The 18,148-nt window shown below is 38.6% G+C and overlaps 2 protein-coding genes across 2 annotated transcripts in view; one reads left to right on the forward strand and one right to left on the reverse strand.

The window, feature by feature from the left end:
• Positions 1-1,180: 1,180 nt before the first annotated feature.
• On the reverse strand, positions 1,181-12,303 carry LOC124271010 (mediator of RNA polymerase II transcription subunit 7-like). The gene is given in 5 exon segments (XM_046706073.1): positions 1,181-1,551; positions 1,554-1,794; positions 1,796-1,813; positions 6,911-7,046; positions 12,197-12,303. Coding segments are annotated over 4 exon segments (660 nt in total). The 5' UTR covers positions 7,028-7,046; positions 12,197-12,303; the 3' UTR covers positions 1,181-1,267.
• Positions 12,304-12,506: 203 nt separating this feature from the next.
• Positions 12,507-18,148, forward strand: part of LOC124271009 (tyrosine-protein kinase Tec-like) — a 46,590-nt gene continuing 40,948 nt past the window's right edge. Inside the window, 1 exon segment of the mRNA XM_046706072.1 lies at positions 12,507-12,629. The gene's annotated coding sequence lies outside the window, so the exon portion shown is untranslated.

The raw sequence follows: 18,148 nt of genomic DNA on the forward strand, positions 1-18,148 counted from the left end.
TATATAAAAATTTGAGATGACACACCCGACTCCAAATGCTTCCCAGTACAATACATCATATTTGCATTTCGAGTCTGGGGTCATCTCAAATTTATATATACATATACTACCCATCAAAAGTTTACACTCACTTAAAGCACTCACTATATGTTATGTATATATATATGTATGGTTACATCGAAGATGAATTTCGCCAATAACTTGGGGGAACCAACTGAACACCAGATGAAGATGAATTGCAGATGAATTGCACGAGGATCATGCATCAAATTGCTGTAAAGCATGTGCAAATATCATGCATGTGAACAGCTGCGTTTTGGTGTAAAGTTTTGTGTATATATATTTTTTAACTCTTTAATTCTCGCGCAGACACGAGGGCCTGTGTTGTCACCCGTGTGAATGACTCAGAATGCATACGGATCCAGTGGTCTGAGTACAAATAAACCACATTTGAACAGATACCAGCACCTGGATAGATCCACCTTATAGTACAGGGTCCCAATTCACCAAGCGTTCCTAACGTTACGACCTGTCGTAACTCTATAATCTATCATAAGCTTACATAGCAGTGCGAACGTTTGGTGGGTGGGACCTAGGGCCTCCTTTCACTAAGCACTAAGGTGATCGTAAGTCACTAAGGTAAACTTAGTACAATGTTAAAGAATGGGAGTTAAGGTTAACGTTAGTAAAGGTTGCTTCGTGAAAGGAGCCCCAGTACAGTATATTTTATTCAGTCCAACTTATAGGTCAAATAAACATAATACTTGGTAAAACAATGACATTTAGTTGTAGTTCACATATGTGGAAGTTGCGGGTCAAAATACAAGATGATCTGGTTTGAATTATAATGGCGAACATGACTGCCTTTTACTGTCAGTGTGGGTGTTTTTACCTCCACACTGGGTAACTCTTGTCTTGTGTAGGTATTTAGGGTGGTAGGTTACATGATTAATGTTATTGTGATGGACAACACAGAAGGCTTTGATAAACCAGGAAGATAGAATGAAGCATGTGGACTTCAGCTATAAGTAACCAAGGCTTGCATTCAGGCATTTTCTCCAAAATGTTCTTCTAAATTATTATTCTCTACATTTTTGTGAATACATTTTGATCTCAAGTTTCTTATTTAAATCATCATGTTAATATGGAAAAAAGGCAATTCTATAACAGACACATGGAGTTATTGTACATGATAATGTGTTTAATACTTTTCCCATGGTACAATGCAACATACATGACATGCAAACACAAGACAAGGACATCACCATCAGCTCATTCCATCCACAATGTCGCACATCATGCTGTCCAGTCTGTCACACTGCTCACCATCATCAGAGGCATCATTCAGTGTGCCTGCATTCTCCAACATCAGTTCACTCTCAACCAGCAACTTGGAGTCGAGGTTCACGTCCTCGGGGAGCTTGGCCAGTGCGCTCTCTATTAACTCTTTCACCTTGTCAAGGTGCTGCTGGAATCGGTCTGCGATCTCCAGCCTCTGGTTTTTCTGGACTTCAAGCATGACTCTCAGTGTCTCGCGGGCCTGATGGGGCGGAACTCATTCACCAAGTGGTGCAGGTTGATGAACAACAAGTTCAGGTCCTCCAGTTTCTCTGTTCGTTTGGGAGATTCTGGTGCACGGATTAAGATTTCCAACATGTCCAAGAAGTTCACAAGAATTGAGTGGTTCAGTTTCTTTAGTTCACGTTTGTGATCATAGTTTTGAGGATAGAGTCTCTTGCAGCCTGATGCCTCCAGTGGTCGAATGATGGCATCGTCGGCTGTGAAGGGAGCTCCCGAACATGGTGTAGTTATCCTGAAAACAGACACACAAATTGTATGTTAAGTTAATAAAATTTATGATTGTTTTTATAACTTTAGAGTATCAATGACTGTAGGCTCCTCATTTCTGCTCACAATGTGATTGATTGATTTAAATGACAATATATAGTTACAAGTATGAAATATAGCTACGAGCAGCGATGTAGGGCTCCTTGGATTTACTTCTTTGGAGCCTTTTGCATCTCTCACATATCTCATGAATGTAGTAATGGTATTAGTTAATATGAATCATATCACTGCTAGTCGAATGCTCTTCGACTGGAAGTACTGGAAGGTCATTAAGTTTCGATAAACTCATCACGAAACCTATTTTCGTACATTAAATAATATCACTTAGGTATCATGAATATTAAAACAGAAGAACCCTTTGTTCAAACGGTCAAAGAAACAGAAAATGCTCAACTAAATACTTTGAAAGGTTCACTGTGACTGACATTATGTGAATCTAAATGTACGTCACATGTAGCTGACAAGTCGTGATTCACATTTAACAGTCAGTAAACACAACTAATGTGTCATTTTACCGAAAGAATGACATTTTCATGCTCTTTATTATGGTGCATTGCTACTGATAGAGGTACCTGGCGAGTTTAGTGCGGATTTTTTCTGCACTGTTGGTAGACACCATTTCCATCTAAATATCAACAGCAACCAAAAAGACATGTCGACACGAAGCACGTATTTCTGTAGCGTTTATCAATATCCATAAAGCTGTTCCTCTCACGCTGACACAAGTGAACATGTGGTTTTACAGCAACTAAGGTACTCCAGTAGGGGTATTCTCGGGACGTGGACATCCTAAGTCGTGTAAAAACAAAGTCTAGAAAAATGTGTCCACTGTGGGTTACTAAGCTAATTAACGCCAGACAGTAGACAGAGTTTGTGATTGCAAGACTTCAGGCAATACTAGACTGCGTAAGTATAAGGAAACGAAACAAGGGTTTATTTACAGTTTTAATAAAATTATAATACACTGTGTCGGCAATGACGCTAATGTTCCCACGGTTATTAAACATCGACAAATCTCAGTTTCATTTGGATCAGCGGGGTGGTTGTGTGAGGATGTCGTTACCTGTAGATACAGTTGATTTACAACACTTGATGCCACGAACACAAGTCATTTCTTCTTCTCTTCAGGATTCTGTATGTGTGTCAATTCACGCAGAAATATCTTCCGCCTCGAAATGTCAGAAGTAATTTGTAATCTAACTGTAGCAACAATTTCCTGACAGTGATTATTACTCACCTAGCGTGTACACTTATCGGAGTGAACACATTTTATGAAATCAGTCAACACTGCAAGCGATTTCTGAGTGAACTCACTCACCTATCATAGTCACATGCTAACCATGCTTACCAGAGTGAACTACCAGAGTGAACAGACTCACGAAACATTCACAATTCCGGTAACAGTTAAGATTTTAACACTTCCCGACCAGTTAATCCCTTACTTAAAACAGACGACATCAAGGAAAACCGTCTGTCCACGTCCTGAGAAGACAGACAAATATTTTACTTAAGTCTCACCTCATGTAAAAGTACAGATATATACAGACATATACATAAAATGAGCCACAATTAAGGGGTTATGAGAGACTATTACATAGAAGTGGCATATATGATAAAAGGTACACTAAGGATTTAGCCGCATAAAATAAGTTTTCTTCTTTGAAGAATATAAACGCAGGTTTTGGCTGTAAAATAAACATGTTCTTTAAATAGTAAAATCATTTCTTTATTATAACATAAATCTAGGAAGTTGGGATAGCTGAACCACATATGGCCATATAAACTTTCACGTAGATCATCGTACAGCGGACATGCCAACAGTACATGACGTTCGACTTAAATCTTATCACTACATTGAAAACACACTCTTTCATTTACATGCATATTTGAATATCTGCCTGTTTCCAACTTTAGAGGTGCAGAACCGGATCTAAACTTGGAAAGGGCAGATCGATAGAGCGCGGCATTTGCACATTTACATAGCTTTCGCAACCATACACACTTCTCTCGTCTCCCATATCTGCACGTGAACCACGCTTTGCAGTGGTAGTCTCTTTATAGGACATATCATGAGGGGGAAATTAAGCCGACAAAGAGTCGCCAAGGTATCCCATGCACATGTTGATATGTAGATATAGATGTAGATGTTATGACTGCATACTTACCTATTACTTTTCAAGTGCTATCCATGCTGACACGGTGAATAAACGTGCACAACTTGTCTGCGTTTGTGTGGAATCAATTGCAAACAGCGCGGTTGAAGGAGCGGCTATAATCGTCCACGCGCTTTTCTTCAGACTGTCGCATGTTTTGCACGGGTAATGTGCCGTGTGTCGTAAATGTGTGAGAAACTCTTTGAAACATTCGGCAATGTATCCCTGGGCCGTCGGTGATGTAAAGTACTGCCATATAGCTTGAATATTGCTGACTGCGGCGTAAAACTAAACTCAATCAGTCAGTCACACTCACGCTAACGCAAGTGAACTTGTGATTACACAGCAGTTAAGGTACTTCAGTAGTTTTGTATCAGTATCCATTACACTGTTACACTCGGGCTGTTGCAACTGAATTTGTGAATCGAGAGCAGGTATATATACTGGAAAATACGTAACACCGCGATACAGGTCACCTATGAAGTTTTAAAATCCATTCAAACAGCACCGAATTGTTAGCAGAAGCGTATTACTTTTCGGGCATTGCAAAACCGGATCCGATTTTACTAGCGCTTACTTCAGCTAGACCAGAGTTACCCCCCTTAGACCACAGCTAGAACTTTTACCCTGACCCGGAACGCTCATTCATTGACAATCTTTAAAAGCTGCCTAAAGACATACCCCTTGCAAAAGACTGAATTTCAATGAAGATATAACACCTCTACTGCACTGTATTTTAATTTTGTGTAACGCTCTGGGTTTTTGGCACATAACACTTGTCTTTAAAAATACACTTAGACATACTATTTGTTACTTCAGTATCGTTTAGCTTGTGTTTAACCCGCTCACGCTGGACAGCCTTGTCATTGTCAATTGAAATTGACATCGTCTCCCATATATGCACGTGGACCACGCTTTGCAGTGGTAGTCGCTTTATAGAAGATATCGTCCTTGCGCTTTCCTTCAGACTGTCGCATGCTTTGCACGGGTAATCTGCCGTGCCGTAAATGTCGATGAAACTTATGACACATTCGGCAATGTATCCCTGGGCCGTCGGTGATATAAAGAAGTCCCTATTTCGTTTAATCTGCCCAAACTTTGGGTTTCTGAATGTAAGCATTATTTATGATGACTGGTACGTTGTTTACAGTCTGTTTGCGTCATATTTAGCGTGTTCAGCCTGGAGATGAGGGTCAGTTTGTTTAGCACTCTTTTTCTTTCATTCGGGGAACGTCTCAAATAGTTTTTTTGATGTCCGTAACTATTCAAGATATCGCAACATAGCTTTAGGATATTCATATCTGAGGTATATACACTATATGTGCAAATTTGCAGAGTTCTAGACATCATACATTCAGAGTTATGGATTGCAGAAATGCCTACCCGTCAAAAACGTGAAATTTCCTTAAATCCAATATGGCGGCCAAACGGTGCCTCGTAGCCCCTTGGATCCTGCAGTTGAAATTGAAGGTAATCGGATTCCAGACCTGCTCCAGAAATTTGGTAGTTATCGGACTTGTAGTTTCGGAGATTATTGCTTTGGAAATTGAAAATTTTGAATTAATTTTGAATTATCTCTCCTTTGCTATTGGGCCTAGAGCCTTGAGATTTTTGCACAAACGACTTCAGCACTGTCGGTACAATGGTAATTTTTTTCAAGCGATTCTGTCCAGCGGTGCTTTTTGTAGGGCTGGTACAAAATACGGCGGAATAAGAAATAATAATAAAAACATTAACGATTACAATAGGTCTCCTGCCTAAAGGCAAAGGAGCCCTAATTTGCTAGAATCAAGTGTATCAAAGCAAAGTTAGTGTGCACCAATCCTACATCACAGTTTACTAGTGTGTACGCATAGAGAGAGTGTTTTCTAATGAAAAAGAGGTACAATGTCATTTTGATAATTTCATATACATACTGTGATAATTTGGATGTTCTATGTTTATTAAGTTAACATCGATGATAATTTGCACACCATCAACATTTTAAAAATCTTTACACCTAATTGAAAGTACATGTACAGATTTGCAATCACTGTTTCATACAATGCTTAACTGAAAAAATGACCATCAGAACCTAATCCTTACACATTTCAGATGCACTATATTAGGCAATCTTTCTTCAAGTGAGAAATTTGTATGGGTTGGGATGGTTGACTTGTAGCAGTCGGGATGAAACATGTTATATTTGGGATTACACTTTCCTAGTAAAGTACAGATTCTAGTACTTTTGTTGGGTTGAGTCCCATCTGGGATTCGAACCAACACACTCAGAGTCAGGCACCTAATCGCCAGCACACAAAGTCAGACGCCTAGCCTGTTCAGCCACCGTGACTATCACAAAAATGGAAGTCGGACAACTGGTAGTCTTTTTGAAATGTTTAAAGCATGTGTATTGGATTATAGTATGGAGTACCAGACCACAAGATAAACGAATTTAGAGTTATCTCCCTTCCATCGATTTGCATTCGCAAAACATTGGTAATTTCCGTACATCATACATGATGCAATGTTATTTGAGATAAAGAATTACTACTACGAAGTACCAAATGAGTTCGTCATTCCCAGCGGGGTACATAGAAAATGTTACTTGCTTGCAAGCGGGGTACATTGAAAATAATAGAAGAGCTCAGCCAATCAGAAAACGACATTTATGTGTGAGGCAAGATAAAGTTTATACAACCCAAGGCAGAATGCAGACAATCCTCGTCAATAACTCAAAGATTGCTGATGCTGCAAAAGGACCATTCACTCACTAACTCTGCAAACTTGGCAGTAAATTGACCACTGAAAGAGCACTCCGACTAAGAAAAGGGTCTTGCAGAATACACAAGAAAAGGCAAATTACAGCACTTCCTCCAGGAGCAGGTCTACCATACTGGAAAGTTACCGTTTCAGTCAGCCATAGTTACCTGTATGGGTGGTGGAGGGTGTGGTGTCCTGCCTTTCTTCATATTTTCATCAGTGTAGATCACGGCATACTGCATAGGAGGGAGCGGGAATGCACTAACACCCTGGTTTTCAGCCATGACAAGTCACTGCTGCAGTCTGTGAAATAACATACATCATAATCCACTATCGATTACCGGAGGATTGTGGTGAACGATTATCGATTATAATTGAAGTATATACATATTTAATGTTATCACCAATTTCAAGGGTTTTCCCCCAGATTTTTTCTAACGAATGTTTTTTATAAAAATACTGTCAGGCAATGAAATACACGCATGCAAGAAAGACACTGGAATTGTAATTAAACAAGAAAAGTGGCTCAAATGTTACAACGCGCATAGCTTTACGCTGTTGAGTGCATGATTGTTCGTGAATATTTGTCAAATTTAATTTTTACTTTACTTCATTCAAGTGTGCTATGCTAAAACAACAAAATTCAGATTAATTGAAAATATATTTTTTACAATCGATAATCAATTTTAATCCTTCTTTCAATCAATTTTTTACTATTTCTGATCATCGGAACACCACTTATCATAAGGATGATATAACTTCAAACTATATACTCAAGCAAACATAGTGATCTAATTTTTTGAATGGTCAGTTTCCAAACCACTGTCAGAATTCAGTGAGTGTGGCAAGTGAGCGAGTTTGTTTTTACACCACCCTCAGCAATATTCCAGCAATATCACAGCGGGGGACACCAGAAATGTCCTTCACGCATTGTACCCATGTGGGGAATCAAACCCGGGTCTTCGGCATGACGAGAAAGAGAAAACACTTTAACCACTAGGTTACCCCACCGGCCTGAAATTCAATAAGAGCTGTTTAAGGCTGTTTTAGTATTAAACAGCACTTACATCATGACATATATTTGTTCTGAAAATTATTTCGGTTTAACGTCCACTGTTTAGAATACATAAACGCAAAGTGGTGTGATTGATAACAATATTCTTATGTTAAAATCAGGAGGATAATCATGATAATGGAGATGAGTCTGGTGGAATGGGTGCATTTGTTCAAATAAGGTGGTGTAAGACTATCATACATTGCTGGACCCTTTTAGTGTAAATCAGCTGTTAATGAACAAACTACATTTGATGAATGTTTCAGGGAACAGAACCATGGAAAGTTTTCTTTCTGAAATTCAACTTAAATGGCAGTATGTTACTGCGATACACAGATGTTGATACCATACCAGGGTCCTACCAGACAGAACATACTGTGTAGCATGTACATGATAATTGACAAGTGGGATGAAATAAATTCAGTTTATCAAAATAGCTTGCTCGATATGACTGACAATTTTTTCTCCAGTAAGCAATTATCTCACCATGCTCACTGGGTCAACATGCCAATTACTGATCTTATCTAATTTGATAAATCCCTTTTTCAAATAAGTTTTAGGCTTATGGGCATATGTAATGATATGGCAGAAATCGAACAATTCTAAGAAATCAGTTTGTCAGCCACAGACTATCGCTTGCTCCCCAAGATAACTCCTGAGTGTCCCATACAATGTATTTGGTTTTCTATCCACATGATGTAGGCCTACCATACAAACGGTAAACAAATCATCAAAACTGAACTCATATACACCAAAACAGAACACTAATCACCAAAACTGCAAGAATATCCTCTAAAACCCAAACAGTACATCTGTAATAGAAGAGTAATCGTTTGAAATGGAAACAAAACTTGCGTATCAGCTACAACAGCATACGAGAACGGTCGCCGAGCGTACGAAATGGCATTCATAGCATCCCAACACGGCAGTCATAGCATCCCGAAACGGCATACAAATCGTCAAAAATGGCGGTGAGGGGAGACGAATAGGCTTTGGTACATATTTTTTTTCCTCACTATGAGTCTAATCTTGAAAATTTTATATAAGGATGTATGGACCCCCTATTGTAGTAAGCTTCAAACCTATATCAATACTATTCAGTGTCAGGCTTTCAATTCTGCACAATGTGGTTCCTCGTTCGACTGAATAGGATTTGTTGTCAACAGTGCTACTTTTTCTCTTCAGTTTTGTAAATAAAGTATTCATAGTGTCACATTCAACATTACTATATTTAAGTGATTTAAAAAGTTTACAAAAACTTTGTTCATTCTCCGTGAATTGCATATCTAAGTGATCATTTTTGAAGTATGCGAGTGCAAACTCTATCCACTGATTTATAATCAGTGGATCGAGTTTGCACTCGCACACTTTAAAATTAGGGCAGGGATTTCTTTTTCAAGCCAACAAGAGACGACTCCTTGAGACTTACAAGAACAAAGACGGATGCATGTTTGTACCTCATGTTAAGCTTTATGTTTTTGTTAAATAATGTAAAATGTTTGGGATTGCATGGAATAGTTTGGAGTACATGGAAAAGATAAAATTGGAGAATGATAAAATCTTCCTGAGACACAGTTGAAATTATAAGCAAGTTCATGTTCTTTCTCTGACGAGAACGCAATGTTACCCGACTTTTGAATTTCTTTTTTACATGGCATACACTCAAACATTGGAATTTTCGGAAGGTTTGGTATCACAGAGGTATCAGAAAGAAATATATTCACTTAATGATTTCAATAAAGTAAGATGAAACTAGAAGATCTTCGTCTGAGAACATGACCATACGTACAGCGATGGCATACAAACATACAAACTAAGAAGAGTGAGTGTGTTTAGATTTATGCCACTTTTAGCAATATTCCAGCAATATCAGGGCGGGGTAGGCTACCCCACCGCCCCCAAACTAAGAAGAATATGTCTGAGGACACAGATGACAAGAGGACTGACACGTCTCTCTCAGGAATCTGTGAATACAAGTTTGAGAAATTAAAAAAAATAAAGGCACTTTGGGAAGTCAAAGTAAAAAATGATCATTTAGATCACGGAGAGTGAACAAAGTTTTTGTAAACGTTTTAAATTACTAAAATATAGTAATGTTGAATGTGATGCTATGAATACTTTATTTACAAAACTGAAGAGAAAAAAAGTAGCACGGCATGTTGACAACAAATCCTATTCAGTCGAACGAGGGACCACATTGTGCAGAATTGAAAGCCTGACACTGAGAAGTATGGACATAGGTTTGAAGCTTACTACAATACGGGGCTGATGTGCTACATCCCGATATCAAAATTTCAAGATTAGACTCATAGTGAGGAAAAACATTATGTACCAAAGCCTATTCATCTCCCCTCACCGCCATCTTTGACGATTCGTATGCCATTTCGGGATGCTATGACTGTTGTGTTGGGATGCTATGAATGCCGTTTTGTACGCCCGGCGACTGTTCTCGCGCACTCTTGTAGCTGATAGGCGAGTTTTGTTTCCATTTCAAACGATTGGTCTTCCATTACAGATGTATTGCTTCGGTTTTTGAGGATATTCTTGCAGTTTTGGAAGTTTATTTTCCTATTTTGGGGGTATGTGTTCTGTTTTGACGTATATGAGTTCAGTTTTGATGATTTGTTTACCGTTTGTATGGTAGGCCTGTGATGGTAAAGCCTCCAGTCTCAGCAATAAATGTTGACATCTATTTTAGTTGGCTTTTCCATGGATTGTGAGGACTGAGAACCTAATTATAGTCCATCATAATAAAAACATCAGACTGACTGTGAGTTTTTGGCAGAATTTATGTCCTAAAAAATACAAACGTTGTCTAACAAAATATCATTAAAATATTTACACACTTCACTATTTGGTACGAGGGAGGAGTGCAGAGAAAGAGACAGCCAGGTGTGCGAGAAAGGATGAATACGGCACAGCTCAGGTAAATGAATCAATAGCTTTGTCGGCACTTGTGCACGTGCTCCGCGTACACCTGGCTATTCCTCTCTTTGCACTCCTCCCTCATAACAAATAGTGAACTGTGTCAAAATTTTAAAAATGATAGTTTGTTAAACAACCTTTGTATTTTCAGGACATAAATCCTGCAAAAATCTCACACAGTTGGTCTGGTGTTTTTATTATGATCAGCGTTTCATTGAGCATTATATGTTTATCACTTTTTGAGTTCGACTGCAATTCATCGGTCCTCTTTTGAGCCAAATAAACTATAATTATGAGTGAGTGAGTTTAGTTTTACGCCGCACTCAGCAATATTCCAGCTATATGGCGGCTGTCTGTAAATAATCCAGCCTGGACCAGACAATCTAGTAATTAACAGCATGAGCATCCATCTGCACAATTGGGAACTGATGACATGTCAACCAAATCATTATGAATGGAAAAAGGTGGTAATTGATCTATGGAATATGCATCAACATATTGTATCAAATGAATTTGAACACTCAACATTTTAAATAAAATATATTATTACTGCATAAAATTCACGGTATCCAAGCAAATTGTTTGCCAGTACTTAGTCAGATTTTGTTAAATAACAGTATTCAAGGGATTGTCTGAAAATGACAAAATCCATAACAATCAATGGAAAGAGTTCCTTTCGTTCCCCCATTTCTTTCTTCCGCAGATTAACAGAGGTAACGCAATGTGGTCCGACCCTATATATTGTAATTAATTTTGGGGCTTTTACTTATCTTTATGAGTTCTCTACTAGTAATTGTTGTTATATATATATTATTTGGGATGGGGAACGGGAGGAATTCTTACCCAATCATTACTCTTTTCGGGATTACTGCACTTTACCGTGCGCACTTTTTCAGATTAATTAGCGCTGCTGGGTTTCCCTAACCCCTAACCCTAAGGATCGTAAAGGGTGCCTAACCCTAAACCCTAAGGATCGTAAAGAGTGCCATACCCTAGCCCTAAACCCTAAGGATCGTAGAGGGAGCAGCGAGGGCTGCGCCCGGTAAAGTGCATTCTAGCCCTCTTTTCTTTGAAATGATAGCAATATTGGTTCATTGTTTTAATGGGCAAACTAAATCGTCTCCGTTGAAGATAAAGGGAAAAGGCCACGACTAATACGTCAGTATAGGGGAGGTAATTCACAGGAAGAAATTACCTCCCTTCGTCTGGCATAACATGCTCTAGTTCGTAGTTTGCATAATCATTGCATTGTAAGCCTGAATATTTCAACGACGCAATTTAAATGATATTAGATGTTGCGCTCTGATGCTTGGCATCCAATAAATAAATTTCCTTCCGGCCTGGGAGACGAACGAATCATTGTGATCGGCATCCGGTATATTGCAATGATAGACAGTGATGATACACCGACAATCAATCAACGTATAAGTAATCATATGTCAGCTAATACACATCAACATTCTAGCCAACCCACCTTAACATAAATTAAGACAAAAGCTGAAATTATTAGATTGTATCCAGATGCTTTTGTCTGCACAAGAGAGCTCAGTTTCGTTGTTTTCAATCGACAATTATGAAAAGTAGAATGATGAATGAAACGGTTTCGATATTACCAAACACATTGTGAAAGTTAACGTATGATGTTTATATGAAGTAAAACATAATCGAAAGTAAGTATGAACAATGGAATAAAAATGATACATATCATATTTGGAGGATTTATGGCCATATCGACTTGATTAGTGTATTTCGTTTCAGAAGTTACTCTTTTCACATGCCTCGGTAAAATCAGAACTACGACCAGAATTCGCAAATTATACTTCCGTGTTCCTTGTAAGTGTTTGACAAGTTTTGGTTTGTTTTACTGTTTTGATGACGAAATGTGATACACAGAGACGAAAGAACCGGTAAGAGTGATCTGCTACTTTGAATGTCATATGATATTAACTTGAAGAGAGCGGTCAGACTTTCAGTTCACAATGGCATTTGAGCATGTCGTCTAGTGAAGACATTGACAGGTGCCCAGTATCAGACAGTGAAAGATAGCCAAATGAGATTGATCGATACGTCCACGAGCAAGATAGCTTTATCACAAACGTCGTATTACCATTTGTCATTGAAATGTGATCAATTTGAAATGATCATTGGGGAGATGTTACTGGTTTTGATGGAGTATGAGTCTATGTATAATGACCATATGAAACTTTACAAAAATTGATAAGTTAATGATGGATCTACGTTATGAACATGGATATGGTGATTATGGAAATGAATGAATAAATTAAATTGTATATGATCAAGATACACTGTTAGGTAATGGTTTGTGTACTTCAAACGTCTTCTTTCTTATTTAAATAGTCTTGTTTGTGAATGCAGCAAATCTCAATGGGACAATTACCTATTCAACTTAACCAATTTTAACAATGCAGTTTTTAAATCAAGTGATGTATTTTTATTAGTTACTTGAAGTTATCAGTGGTATTTATATTTATATTCACTGATATCAATCAAGCATTCATTAATGCACAGATATCAATTTTATGTACAAAGTATTTTCATTCATACATGCATACATTAATCAGCTGATGGTATCATGATTATTTGTATTTGTAAAACATTGTTGATAATTTTTCGATCAAATAGGTCCAATGCATTAACTTCCTGTGGCCCAGTCATTGATGGGTGATGAAAAATAACTTGTAATTTCATATCTGTTCAAACTATAATGAAAGTAATTAAGGCCACTTATATCACTTGTATATAGCGCTGAACTCCACATTGCATGGGCATGCTCTAAGCGCATCCATCATGTTGAACATTTAACCCAGATAACCCAAGCTGCCTGAGAGGCACCAGAAGGTTAATAAGACTTTTCCTCCCGGGTACCATTACAGGCATACAATATGCAGTTTTTGAGTGAACATGCATACACTATTCCACTGATGCTACATGTATGCATCATTCCACTGATAATATTCATACATGGATACATTAAGCCATAGATGATTGTTGCCATTTGTGGGGAATCAGTGTTGGGTTAATTTACAGGAATGTATACATGTGGCAATAGGTAACTAAAATAGACTGGTAGGTCAAACTCAATGACTAGGTTGATCGCATGTTTTTGTATTGGTACCTCGATGGCTTGAAATGTTGTCCATAGTATCAGTAGTTTTTCTATCCTAGACGTAGCTATCGTTACAGCTAGAGTGAGTGAGGGAGTTTAGTTTTACGCCACACTCAGCAATATTCCAGCAATATGGCGACGGTCTGTAAATAACTGAGTCTGGACAAGACAATCCAGTGATCAACTGCATAAGCATCCATCTACGCAATTCGGATACGATGACATGTGTCAACAAAGTCAGTAAGCCTGACCACCCGATCCCGTTAGTCGCCTCTTACGACAAGCATGGGTTACTGAAGATCAATTCTAACCCGGATCTTCACGGTTCATTACAGCTAGAATACTGCTGATTGTTGTTAAAAACAGCAGACTAAGCTGTTACTTACGTATGAATATAACAATCTACTGATTAGTTTTCAAACAGATGTCAAGCCGAAAAGAATTTTAACTGCAAGAAAACTGAGAAAATCCAATAATAACTACAGTGCTATTTTGTTTCTGATGTTCATGAATAGTGATCCATTCAAAACATTTTTGAGAATGTTTGGCATTGTTTTCAGTACTTTTTAGCCCTGAAATGGAGTTTTGCTAAAAACTAAGCCGACTAGACAAATAAGAGACATTTTACTATATTTGATGCTGAGAAAGTATACGGACAAGACGAGTGCAAGGGAAATTGAGTAACATTGCTGATGACCAAGATGGCTAATTTAGAATGAATACCATGAAGAGGAAGTGATTACCTAATCACGGTTAAAAAATTAATTGGTTGGAAACACACTCAATTCGTTTTCAAGATGGTTATGAGTTGGTAATATTATCTTGTATAGTTAACAGGGCCATCTAAAGTTGTAACCCAAACTCGAGTTTGTTGTTATATGTCCTCTGTTGTGTCAGGTTGCATGTATTTGCAATTAAGCTAAGGCCAAAAAAAATATATATATGTTCGTTTCCTGTTACATTCTTTTTAAAACTAGGGTAGGTGGGTTGGTTCTATTTTTTTTTTTTTTTTATTTTAGTAGCACCAGGTGGGCACCTGAGATGGTCTTACAAGGATACCATATCATGTAGTGACAATGTCTTGTGATGAAACATTGAAAGATTTCTATCAATATTTATGTTATTTATTTGCAGGTTTTGTCAATGAGAGCCCATTATGCCAATTCAATGCAATGCATTTTAGCCCTACGTATACTGAAAAACATGAACATATACTCGATTTGAGTTGATGAGTTGAAATGCACTCCAGTCATGATTTTGACTTGGTTAAAAAAAAAGATTTAGGGTCGGGTGGGTTTGGGATAAGGTCGGTCAGGTTACTGGAAATGGACATATTTGGAGGGGGGGGGGGCTTAACATGCACCTCGGCAAACCTTTACACTCGATAAACTTCTCAGTGGCAACTGAATAGGATATTATTTCCAGTCAGTCATCCTCCCAGCCATTCATCCAGTTGACTTTTGTCCTATTCTTTATTCCATACAGTGCATGTTTTATTTATCATTGTACATAAGGTACATATTTTGTACAATATAGCATATATTGGCAATACAATGAATATAGGTTGTGACTCATACAGCCAGATCAAATGAAAAATCATATATTTGCATCCTAAAATTTATAATCCCAAAACTACAATACAGTTTTGGTCTTTTGTCCAGCTACTAGCGCTAGGTCCAGTTGGTCATCTGTGATTCAACTTTGTGTGAATGCCTTCATTTTATGTCGTTTGTGGTACACGATCTCTCGTGTGAATCTACCATTTTGCCTTGATGTGAAATTGAATGATGTTCACATTTGTGATTGTCTTGGCGAACAAATTTGATCCCTTGTAACATACTGTGTCCCTGTCAAACAGCTTTTTAATCATGTTTATTTCCATGAATGATTAAGCAAGTGAATTATGCTCATTTATCATGGTTATCAGTGACAGTAAACATTGCTGAGTGAGTGAGTATGGTTTTTCGCCGCATAGGAATACTCCAGCAAAATCACAGAGGGGGACACCAGAAATGGGCTTCACACATTGTACCCATGTGGGGAATTGAACCCTGGTCTTCGGCATGACGAGCAGACGCTTTAACCACCAGGCTACCCCATCGCCCCCAAAGCCTTCATAGCCAGTGTCTGGTGTTCCATGTCATGCTTGTCGTAAGATGCGACTGAACTAACAGGATCGGGTGGTCAGGCTCGTTGACTTGGTTGACACACGTCATTGGCTCCCAATTGCGCAGATCGATGCTCATGCTGTTGATCACTGGATTGTCTGGTCCAGACTCGATTATTTACAGACCTCCGCCATATAGCTGGAATATTGATGAGTGCGGCGTAAAACTAAACTCACTCACTCACTCTTTACTTGTAAAACAGAGTTTTACCCCTTTACAGCGTATGAATCATAAATAGGTAAGTCAACAATGACAGCATCACAGACATTTTTAAATCAAATATAATGTAAAAAATACAAAGTCAGTGTCTGAATACTGCACAATAATGCAACACAAGCCCCTGCTGTTCTATTGTTAGCAAATCAGGAAACAGTGTGATGAAATCCCAACAATTCCTTGCAAGGCACTGACACTCATCCTCATCAGTTGATGTTAATTCATCTTTGTTGCTGATGAGTTTTCATTGTGCTCATTGGTCAGTCGGTTTCTAATGTTGAATAGTGCTGAAACATTGTCATACCACCTGAATGCAGGAAACTATTGCTATGATGAGACTCGCTGACATGTTCCAATTTGATCTAGTTTCATATCTCTGACACTGCAGGATTCTGTTGCTTTTCAGGAAGCAGGGTTAGATTTCACCCACTGTAAGTTGGGAACCAAGGACTGGGTGTGTATTTGTAGGTTGATATTGGTTGTCATGGTTGGTTGGTTTGTTGTTTAATGCAGCATTCAGCAATATTCCAGCTATATGGCGGCGGTATGTAAATAATCAAGTCTGGACCAGACAATCCAGTGATCAACATCATGAGCATCGACATACGCAATTGGTATATCATGACATGTGTCAACCAAGTCAGCAAGCCTGACCACCCAATCCCCTTACAATGACATGTGTCAACCAAGTCAGCAAGCCTGACCACCCAATCCCCTTACCATGACATGTGACAACCAAGTCAGCAAGCCTGACCACCCGATCCCCTTACCATGGCATGTGTCAACCAAGTCAGCAAGCCTGACCATCCAATCCCCTTACCATGACATGTGTCAACCAAGTCAGCGAGTCAAACCTGTCCAATCCCACCATGACATGTGTCAACCAAGTCAGCGAGTCTGACCACCCGATCCCCTTAGGTTACTGAAGACCAATTCTAACCCGGATCTTCATGGGTCAGTAGTCATGGTAATGAATACACTTGTCAGAGGGGTACACATAGTATGTGATCTGGACTACAGGTTCGAAGGGTTCAATTTTTGTGGAAGATACATTGGGTGAGTGGTTAGACTGATGACTTTGTGTGCTGGCGATTAGAGGCCTCACTTTGAGAGTGTAGGTTTGAGTCTCACTATTCTCAGATAGGATTCAAGCAAGAAGAGTACTAGTGTCTGGACTTAACTGAGAAAGGTGGTGAGGTGAAATTGGGTTTTACGTCGTGCTTGAGAATATTTTGCTCATATGAAGACGTGCATGCCTGTGTATGTGTATATGCGGCTGCTTGTACTAGCCCAGACTTAAGCTGGTTTTATAGTGCTAGCCCACTGAGATACCATGCCGCAGTGATGCATGAATGATGCATGAATACCTACCCATTAAGGTGAAGCGCCAGGCAGGGACCAACAAGTACCATATTTTAACGTCTTTTGGTATGATGCGGTCGGGGATCGAACCTGCAATTGTTTTATTGATGATGTGTTTACAATGTGTTGGGTCATTAATATTCAGTGATCAGTCCTTGGAACTGATAGTAACACATTTTGTCTGACATTAAAACTGGTGTTTAACTGTGTCAACTGTACAAACAGTAAATATAATACAAAGAAGTCTCATGACTTGCACTTAAAAATGTTGAAGGGAGCTTCCTTGTTTGAATAAGGCTCAAGTTATTGAGTGAAGGACATCTTGCATTGACAGTTGTCTGAACACTGACACAATTTCTTATCAGAACTGTTACTCTTTTTGATATGTCAACTCGTACACATAGCAACACGATATAGTGTTAGACAATTTTTCAAGTGATGGGCAAAAAGTAACAAGGAGCAGATGTTGCTTGGTACAGGGTATTCACTGTCATGTACTGTATTAACAATTACTTGACTATTGTGTATTTTGAGTTATTTTGCAACGTGAAGG

Source organism: Haliotis rubra, unplaced genomic scaffold (assembly GCF_003918875.1).
Source record: "Haliotis rubra isolate DU_JTF1 unplaced genomic scaffold, ASM391887v1 Scf1567, whole genome shotgun sequence".
NCBI lineage: Eukaryota > Metazoa > Mollusca > Gastropoda > Lepetellida > Haliotidae > Haliotis > Haliotis rubra.